Genomic DNA, 11246 nt, shown 5'->3' with positions numbered 1-11246 from the left:
ATAATGGACTATTACGAGCACTGGTAGACCAAACTATATATGTTTTATTAGTATTTATATACAAGTGCTTAACATTAGTTAAGTTGGCATTTATTGTTAGCAAACTGATGTTTTGTTGTTGTAGTTTCAAACTATTATTATTATCATTACAATTAGTTAATAAAATTAAGTTTAAAGTATTATTATTATTACTTTCATTAGTTAAATGATAATTGAAACAATTTAATGTGATATTAGCCGCATAAGTATTATAATTAAAGTTTGCAATAAACAATAATGATAATAATAATAAGGTAAAATTGAAATAAAATTTTTTGGCAAACATTTTTTTTTTTGAAAATATAAATATGAATTAACTGTAATTAAAAATATATTTGCAAAATAAAATAAGTTATTTATAAAAAGGTTTATATAAAACTATTTTATTACTTTATTTTTTGTTTGTTTTTTTAATTTAACTGTAATTTTTTTAGTAAATATATTTTTTTAGACTTAAAAACATTGCACTATTTAACAGATAATTTAATCTAAATATTTGAATCGTTTATATTTATTAATAAAAAAAACTACATTATATATATTGTATATATGTCTATTATAATATAACAGTATATTTATTGTTTAGTTTGTGTACTAAAAGATTTTAGTCTAAAATTTATCATATATTATAGATAACTGTTTATTTATTATATATATTTGATTTATACAATAATATAATTGTCTATTTCAATGTTATATTTTAGTAAATTATTTGAAATAAAAATATATATATAAATATTTCAAGTACATTTGAAATAAATTAAAACTATATCAATAAGTATTACATTTTAAATATATATATTAATTTACTTAATTTTTTCACTTTTTCATTAATAATAATAATTATTTATTTATTTTTAGTATTTATTTTCTTTATAAAACTGTAATCAAATAAATGAGTATTATTTCATATAAATAAATATAGTGATAATAATACTTAAATTTAGTTATTTACTCTTGTTTATTAGTTAATTTCAATACAAACTTATTTTATTTGTGTCTAATAATTAATTTGTTATAACTAATGTTATAATTGTTATATTTTTTACAAATCATATCTACAATTAAATATTATAGTTTAAAATATTTTATAAAACAATATTAATTTTTTATCATTTGTGTAACATATTTATGTAGATATTTATATAATTACATTTAAGAAACTATTTTATATTTAATTTTATTAAAAAAGATTTTAATACTATTAATCTATAGTATAATATAATTTATTAGTAATTAGTTAATTTCGTATACACTAGTATACTGTATTTAAATATAAGTAATGTTTATAACAAAACAATAAACATTTTTTTAATTAAAAAAATATATATTTTTATTTTATTTGAAAATAATTACTTGAATAAAAACTTTGAAATCAGTATATTTATGAGGATATTAAATATAAATTTATTTAGTATAACAAAACAAATATAATTTTTTTTAAATAACAAAATAAAATACAAAAAATTCATTTAATGAAAATTAATAATAAAATTATAGATAATTTGAACAAAAAATAATAATAAATTTATTGTTAACAAAAATATAACTGTTATACTGTGTGTGTGTATATATATATATATATATAACAAAAAATATTTATAATTTACAAATTAAATTTGATAAAAAACTTTTTAAAATGTTTGCCAATATTGGAGGTTCCCGTAAAAAATCCCGTTTTCTTTGATTTAGACTTTTTTATAAAGCCTTTATTAATGGTCATAAAGTTGTCGCCAAAATTGTTGCCCAATTCGTAGCCCATTGTTTTGAATGCACGGCCAAAATCGCGGCCAAACAGTCCAAACGCCGAACCCAATTGACTGCCAATAGCTTTGCTGACGCCGCCGCCGCCCGAAGACAACCGTTTTGACTTTGAATCCCTGCGCCGATCAATAGTAGAGCCGACCCGAGCAGCAGTGGTCAGCGGTGCCGACTCGGAAGTCATCATATGATCCGTATCTATTGAGTTGGTGTTACCATCATTTACAGGCATGTATACCGAGTAAACCCGATGCGGACCATCTTTTAGACCGTAAATGTTGGCCAACGGGTTGAACAATAGTGGCGACTCTAAGTTCATTACTGAAGATACCGAACCTTCAGTTCGTCTATTAATTTAGAAATATTTATAGATTTTTAATAAATTAATTATAATTTTAAATAATATATTGAATTTAACTAATAATATATAGAATTTAATTAATAATATATAGAACTTAACTAATAATATATAGAATTTAACTAATAATATATAGAATTTAACTAATAATATATAGAATTTAACTAATAATATATAGAATTTAACTAATAATATATAGAATTTAACTAATAATATATAGAATTTAACTAATAATATACAATAATTTTTTCAATACTTATTGAGAAAAATATATTTTTCAATATAAATCAAATATCATCAACAACAACAAAAATAATATTATTATTAATACTTACCGATTAATATCATTATTCAATAGCACTGATGATTGATAGTTAGGCCATAGTAATAGCGATTCACAAATTAATAATAGATTCAGTAATGATATCAAATAAACTACAATAATTGAATTATACATATTGTAGGATATTTTTGGTTACAAATATTTTTATTTATTTATTTTTCAAACTATTGTTATTTTTTTCTCTCTTTCTCAAACAAATTCAAAAATAAAATAAAATATATAAAATTAGAAAAATTTGTGACAATTTTCTACCAAAAAATATTGTTTTCTAAAATATAGTATACATTATATATATTTTTACTCAATGTCTATACTATATTAAATATCTAATATATGTTTTTTGTTTAAACTTCAATAAACAAATTTTGTTGTGTCACTGAAAAAATTGTTTGTTTGTTATTTGTATGTGTTTTGCATAGATAGCCGATAATCTAATTGATAATAATTTGTGACATCTAAAAAAATTGTAATAAATTTGTGTTACTTTTATCTGTAATATAATTAATGTTTTTTTTAATAAATTATTAGTAATTGTTTTATTTTGTGTGTGTATGTGTTTGTGTGTGATATCAATATATAATTTAGTAGTACTATAGTTGTTGAGCTATTGAGCAAATAGTGACTTATTTTTTGTGTATCTCCTAATTATATAACATTTACTATACTTTATAGTATACATGTATAAACATTGTATAATATATAGTTTATATGGTTGAGTAAACTCTATGCACAGGTAGATATTGCACATAGAGATTGTGCACACACACACATAAGTATTGTATATATTGTATTAAAAATTATATAATAAATATTTATTTATTTTTTTTGTGTAAATGTTAATTAACATTTTGAAATTGATTATATAGTGAGATATAAATAATTTTTTTTAAATTATCATTTTTGTGATACATCATAGATATAATATAACAAACATTGAAAAATAATTATCTGTTTTTTTTTGTTGTTTGTATTTTTAATTATTGCATTAAAAAAAATCAAAACAAGTTTCATTCAATAACTTTTTTTGTAGATATAATTTTTTTTTCTTAAAAAAATATCTTATTATAATTGCTATTAGTTAAACAAAAATATAAATAAATAAAAACAAAATGAAACTTAATTACTATAAACAAAAAATTAAATCAATTAATATTATAATTTTTTTTTGTCTATTGATGTGTACATCATATCCACATAGGATGTCGTAAAGATCGTTGTCTATTATCTGTAATAAATTTTTTTGGAAAAAAAATATATATTTATAAAATGTATATCAAGTTTAGGGCACCTATAGCTATATGGATATGTGGTGGCACCCCCCCCCCATCATACCTCTACATATACTATGCATAACACGTAACTCGAACGGTGGTTGCAGCCGGCGATCCCGTCGGGGAGGAACCGAACATACCGTACAATAGCATCGACACCAACGAAAACAATAGTGAGCGGCATACAGGAGCCCAACAAATGATAGTACAATACTAATGGTACTAACCATTCGCATGTCTTGTTTGTATTATATATATCATAAGTACAGCAAAAAATAATAATAATAATTATATTAAGACAAAAAAAAATAATATTTTTTAAAAACAATAATTAATAAATTATACAAAAAATACTGAAAAAATTAATTAAGTTTAAAAAAAAAATTATTTCAAGCACCTACTGATTTTGTGGCGACCAATATAGCATAGTATATCATCGACGACTGTTGTACCGTTAGGATTGACATCCAGACAGTACTCGCGGAACAGTTGCGATGGTATTACTTTAGGTGACGGCATACTTATCTTTATTATAGATAAGATAGACTACTCTCTGTGTCTGTGTGTTTGTGTACTGTATTTTGATGTTGTATTTTGATAGACATGACTTTGATTTTTATTTTTTTTATTTTGTTGTATTTTTCTCTATCTATGAAATGCGTTGAATACATACTAACAACTATAATAGTACTGCTATTATCATTATGACTGTTATGTAATACAGTATAATAGTGGGCATTATTTTAAGGTGTTTTTAACATTTTTTGTGCTAATAAATACTGTACTATATTATATATATACACACTTTACTATCATATATTGTATAATTTTATATTCACAAACATTTATATGTATATACAGTGTATATATATATATATGTTTTTTAATGTTACCGGTAGTTATTTTCATATTAGTTAATAAGATTTAAAATTGAATTAATGAGACTATTAAATAATGATTACACATACTGTAGAAAAAACAGTATTATTTAAGTTAATAATAATTATATACCGGTATATATATATATATATCCACAAAAAATTGAACTAAAATATAATTGTAATACGAGTCTGGAAAGTAATTTAGTGTTTAGTGTAATATTAAAATACTATCAAATTATAAAAGAAATAATTTATATATTTATTATTATTATTATTATAAAAAATAAATAATATCAAAATTGATATATTAAAAAATAAAATTAACAATATTTAACAGTTATTGATATATTAAATATTATATATTAAGAATATTAATAGAAATTATATATATATATATTATTATTATTACTAAAAATAAAATACTTAATTATTAAAATAAATTATATCAAATTTATTTATGTATCAAAAATTAAAACTTGTAATTTATAATATAAAAATTAATCTAATCCTCAATACAAATATCAAACATTGTTTTTTTATGCCAACTACCGGAACATCAAAAAAAATTAATAATATCTATCATATTCTACACCATAACTGTACATTTAAACAGATATAATTATCATTTGAATATTTCAAATAAAGTCAATATAGGTTATCAATAGATTATAGAAAAAATTAACGCAATTTAGTCAAAAATTATACATTTATTTAAATTTTTAAAAAAATCTTTCAATTATGGATCAAATTTATTAATACAATTATATTAATAATAATAGATTTTATAATAATTCAATTGATAATTATTATTATTATTCAAACAAAATTCTAATTATTATAACAATATGTATAATAATATAATTTGGTATTAATTTTAGGCAAATGGTCGACAATTTTTGAAACATTTTCCGAATCGATACCATTCTGTTTGAAGATTTCCTGAGTGACCACTGATGTGATATTATCGCCGATCCATTGGTTTGTCTTTTTCATCAGTTCTTCATCGGCGCCAAAGTCTTGCATTAGTTTTAGTGTTTTGAAAGCATTTCGGCCATTGATTCGCAAGAAAATCAAATTCAGACATATTGTCTTCAGCGACGATACCATATACTTGTCGGCGATGTATAGTAACTCTTCACACATTTCATACAATTTATCGCATTTCAGAAAATAAATATATTTCAGAAACTGCTTGAAGACTTTGCTGTCGATGTCATCGATAATTACTTCGTTGTTTGTCTTTTCCTTGCAATCAATGGTAAACATCTTCTCGAAAACCTCCGATCGGGCGCTGAGTATGAGTTTTGATGCGTAAAAGACTTTTTCTGTTTTGCCGACAATCAGTCGACAATCGTTTAGTTCGCGTATACCAAACATGTTTCGCAAATCTAGTAAACATCGGTAACCGACCTCCTTATGGACAGTGATGTCAACGCCCACCACAAGTGTATTATTATTGCCGTCAAACAGTTTGTCGATATTGTTAATCAAATCTTGTTTACTAATAACCAACGGTACACTCCATTCGTCATCTGAACTAAAAATGTTGTCAAACTCTTGTCTTTCATAGATATCATTATCACCACCGATGAGATACATCTTGTAATGTGTTTTAACAACCAGTTCATTGGTCTCAAGCAAACCAAGGAATAGAGAAACAGCATCTTCTGTGCGATTATCACAATCGACACTAATTCTCCACTTATCTGATCCAATGTTGAAGTCATCGCTTACAAACTCTTTCTTTTCTGTCCAATCGATTTGCAACTCATCGGTAAAGTTGGCGACTCTGAACACGACTTTTGTTTCATATGCTATAGTGTTGTCCATCACTGATGTCGATGACGACAATGTCGACAATGTGTTTGATTTTTGTTCAGTCATTATTTAGTCACTGATTCGCCACTAATGTTATTTATAATCAAAATCAATGAATTCACAAACTTTAAATATCAATTGAATAGCAAAATAACTAAAATTTTATTTCATTTCAAATTTATGATTCATAATACCGTATATCATAATAGTCGACATTAATTGCGTTGTTATATAAACTAAGGGTTCAATCATGTAATAAGTTTCATCTAAATAGTTATAAACATGTATTAATATAATAATTTGAATGACGTTTTTTATAATTATAAGATATGATTAAATAATAACAATTATAATTATATTATAAAATTTAGTAAAAAATAACATAATATAATAATTTACAATAACACTAACATAATTTTTAAATATTTATTTATCAAATTATTATTATTAGAATAAAATTAAGTACATTTGATAATAATGTGATAATAACTATTGAAAAATCAATTTTTTATTATTTGTTTTAATTGTATATACAGTAATAATATATTACAAATACAATACATAATATTTATATAATTGAATAATTTATATAGATTTTCTTGATTCAACAAATTTATTAATACAAATAAATTATATATTTTAATAATAGATTTTATGATAATTCAATTGATAATTATTATTATTATTATTCAAACAATTATTCTAATTATTATAACAATATGTATAATAATATAATTTTGTGCTAATTTTAGGCAAATGGTCGACAATTTTTTTTATATTTCCCGAATCGATGGCATACTTTTGGAAGATTTCCTGAGTGACCACTGAAGTGATATTATCGCCGATCCATTGGTTTGTCAACAACATCTTCTGTGTCATTATCACAATCGACACTAATCCTCCACTTATCTGATCCAATATTGAAGTCATCGCTTACAAACTCTTTCATTTCTGTCCAATCGATTTGCAACTCATCGGTAAAGTTGGCGACTCTGAACACGACTTTTGTTTCATATGCTATAGTGTTGTCTATCACTGATGTCGACAATGTGTTTGATATTTGTTCAGTCATTGTATAGTCACTGATTCGGCTAATGTTATGTGTAATTAAAATCAATGATTTATTTTTCAATACTAATTTTTTTTGATGTTGAATCAGTTATTGAAATCACAAAATAATTATTATGTCATATATTCACAAACTTTAATATCAATTAAATAGTAAAACAACTATAATTTTATTTAATTTCAAAGTTATGATTCATAATACCGTATATCATAATAGTCGTCGACATTAATTGTGTTGTTATGTAAACCAAGTGTTTAATCATCTAATCAATTGATAGTTATATACATGTATTAATAATTTGAATGACGTTTATTGATAATTATAAAATATGATTAAACCAGTTGAGAATGCTAGAAAGCATTTCCATACGAACTCCTAATCCGAATTAAAAATTAAATTAAAATCCAATGATTAAGTATGACATAATAAAACACTATAGTCATGTGGAGTATCAAATGACTAAGTATAAAAAAATAATCTAAAATATAGTCAAATGACTACCAAATGATTCATTATGACAAAATAAATTCAACCATAGTCATGTGGGGTATCAAATGATTCAGTATGACAAAACAAATTCAACCATAGTCATGTGGGGTATCAAATGATTCAGTATGACAAAACAAATTCAACCATAGTCATGTGGGGTATCAAATGATTCAGTATGACAAAATAAATTCAACCATTCACGTGGAGTATCAAATGGCTTAGTATGACAAAATATCTAAATTATAGTCAAGTGAGGTATCAGATGATTCAGTATGACAAAACAAATTCAACCATAGTCATGTGGGGTATCAAATGATTCAGTATGACAAAATAAATTCAACCATTCATGTGGAGTATCAAATGGCTTAGTATGACAAAATATCTAAATTATAGTCAAGTGAGGTATCAAATGATTCAGTATGACAAAACAAATTCAACCATAGTCATGTGGGGTATCAAATGATTCAGTATGACAAAACAAATTCAACCATAGTCATGTGGGGTATCAAATGATTCAGTATGACAAAATAAATTCAACCATAGTCATGTGGAGTATCAAATGGCTTAATATGACAAAATATCTAAACTATAGTCAAGTGAGGTATCAAATGATTCAGTATGACTAAATAAACTACATTTAATTTTTAATACTTTTGCCGCCATATTTCATAAAATTAATCCTGATCTATTATACCTTATTTTTGATGCTTTATACAATTATTAACGTTAAAATTTTTACCTAAAATTTTTTTTAATTTGGTCGCCATTTTTTCTAGGTTCCCGAAGAGATATCAAAATTTAAATACTAATTACTTATGCTTGTTTTTGATGCTTTATTCAAATCTGAAGTCAAAATTTAAAAATTCAATCAAATGCGGAGGGAAGGAAGGAAGGACATATAGAATTCAGATACGTACTCCTTTCAGGAGTTCGTGAAAATAACAATTATAAGAATAATAATAATAATAATAATACATTTGATAATAATATGATAACAACTATTGAAAAATCAATTTTTTATTATTTGTTTTAATTGTATATGCAGTAATAATATATTACAAATACAATACATAATATTTATATCATTGAATAATTTATATAGATTTTCTTGATTCAACAAATTTATTAATATAAATAAATTATATATTAATAATAACAGATTTTATGATATGTTTCAATTGATAATTATTATTATTATTATTCAAACAATTATTCTAATTATTATAACAATATGTATAATAATATAATTTTGTGCTAATTTTAGGCAAATGGTCGACAATTTTTTTTATATTTCCCGAATCGATGGCATACTTTTGGAAGATTTCCTGAGTGACCACTGAAGTGATATTATCGCCGATCCATTGGTTTGTCATTTTCATCAGTTCTTCATCGGCGCCAAAGTCTTGCATTAGTTTTAGTGTTTTGAAAGCATTTCGGCCATTGATTCGCAAGAAAATCAAATTCAGACATATTGTCTTCAGCGACGACACCATATACTTGTCGGCGATGTATAGTAACTCTTCACACATGTCATCCAATTTATCGCATTTCACTAAATAAAGGCATTTCAGAAACTCTTCGAAAACATCGGCGTCGATGTCATCGATAATCACTTCATTGGTTGTCTTTTCCTTGCAATCAATGGTAAACATCTTCTCGAAAACCTCCGATCGGGCGCTGAGTATGAGTTTTGATACGTAAAACACTTTCTCTGTTTTGCCGACAACAAGTCGACAATCGTTTAGATCGCGTACACCAAACACGTGTCGCAAGTCTAGCAAACATCGGTAACCGATCTCCTTATGGACAGTGATGTTAACGCCAACAACAAGTGTATTATTATTGTCAGCAAACAGTTTGTCGATATTGTTAATCAAATATTGTTTTTCAATAACCAACGGTACACTCCATTCGTCATCTGAACTAAAAATGTTGTCGAACTCTTGTATTTCATAGATATCATTATCACCACCGATGAGATACATCTTGTAGTGTGTTTTAACAACCAGTTCATTGGTCTCAACCAAAGCAAGGAATAGAGAAACAGCATCTTCTGTGCGATTATCACAATCGACACTAATTTTCCATTTATCTGATCCAATCACGAAGTCATTGCTTTCAAACTTTTTCTTTTCTGTCCAATCGATTTGCAACTCATCGGTAAAGTTGGCGACTCTGAACACGACTTTTGTTTCATATGCTATAGTGTTGTCCATCACTGATGTCTATGACGACAATGTCGACAATGTGTTTGATTTTTGTTCAGTCATTATTTAGTCACTGATTCGCCACTAATGTTATTTATAATCAAAATCAATGAATTCACAAACTTTAAATATCAATTGAATAGCAAAATAACTAAAATTTTATTTCATTTCAAATTTATGATTCATAATACCGTATATCATAATAGTTTTGATGCGTAAAACTTTTTCCTGTCTTTGCCGACAACAAGTAGACAATCGTTTAGATCGCGTACACCAAACACGTGTCGCAAGTCTAGCAAACATCGGTAACCGACCTCCTTATGGACAGTGATGTCAACGCCAACAACAAGTGTATTATTATTGTCAGCAAATAGTTTGTCGATATTGTTAATCAAATCTTGTTTTTTAATAACCAACTCATCGTTTTCGTTTTCGTTATCTGAAGTAAATATGTATTCAAACTCATGTCTTTCATAGATATAATTATCACCACCGATGAGATACATAATGTATTGTGTTTTAACCACCAGTTCATTGGTTTCAGTCAAATTAAGTGTTAGATAAAGCAAATCTTCTGAATCATAATCGACAGAAATATGCCACTTATCTGATCCAATGTTGAAGTCATCGCTTCTAAACACTTTATATTCTGTCCAATCGATTTTCAACTCATCGGTAAAGTTGGGGACTCTGAAGACGGCTTTTGTTTCATATGCTATAGTGTTGTCCACCATTGATGTCGATGACGACACTGTCGACAATGTGTTTGATTTTTGTTCAGTCATTGTATAGTCAATGATTCCCCACTAATGTTATGTATAATCAAAATCAAAGAATTACAGTAATTTTCAATAAGAAGGACACGCTTTTTTCATCTTCAAATTCATTCATAAAACTTTATTAAAAATTTATTACAGTATAGTAGAAATGTAATATTACCGGTATTACTGTATTGCATATGTGTACTATATATGTACTGTACTGTATTGCAAGGATGGCTATAGATAGTG

General features: G+C 25.1%; 2 protein-coding genes across 2 annotated transcripts; both read right to left on the bottom strand.

Moving 5' to 3' along the window:
- Nucleotides 1–5189: 5189 nt before the first annotated feature.
- On the bottom strand, nt 5190–6537 carry LOC128962640 (protein roadkill-like). The gene is made up of 2 exons (XM_054309037.1): nt 5557–6537; nt 5190–5198 (listed from the first exon to the last, which is right to left on the bottom strand). Exons 1-2 carry the CDS (start codon nt 6535–6537, stop codon nt 5190–5192), a joined length of 990 nt encoding a protein of 329 aa, XP_054165012.1.
- A 769-nt stretch (nt 6538–7306) lies between these two features.
- Nucleotides 7307–10245, bottom strand: LOC128962630 (speckle-type POZ protein B-like). Its single transcript, XM_054309027.1, has 2 exons — nt 9341–10245; nt 7307–7562 (listed from the first exon to the last, which is right to left on the bottom strand). The coding sequence occupies exons 1-2, from the start codon at nt 10243–10245 to the stop codon at nt 7307–7309; spliced, it is 1161 nt and encodes a 386-aa protein (XP_054165002.1).
- Nucleotides 10246–11246: the final 1001 nt, after the last annotated feature.

Source organism: Oppia nitens, unplaced genomic scaffold, assembly GCF_028296485.1.
Source record: "Oppia nitens isolate AA-2021 unplaced genomic scaffold, nextdenovo-longstitch-racon4-pilon3 scaffold14_pilon_pilon_pilon, whole genome shotgun sequence".
Lineage (NCBI taxonomy): Eukaryota > Metazoa > Arthropoda > Arachnida > Sarcoptiformes > Oppiidae > Oppia > Oppia nitens.
The sequence above is the reverse complement of the archived record's forward strand: the minus strand, read 5'-3'. Positions and strand labels throughout refer to the sequence as shown.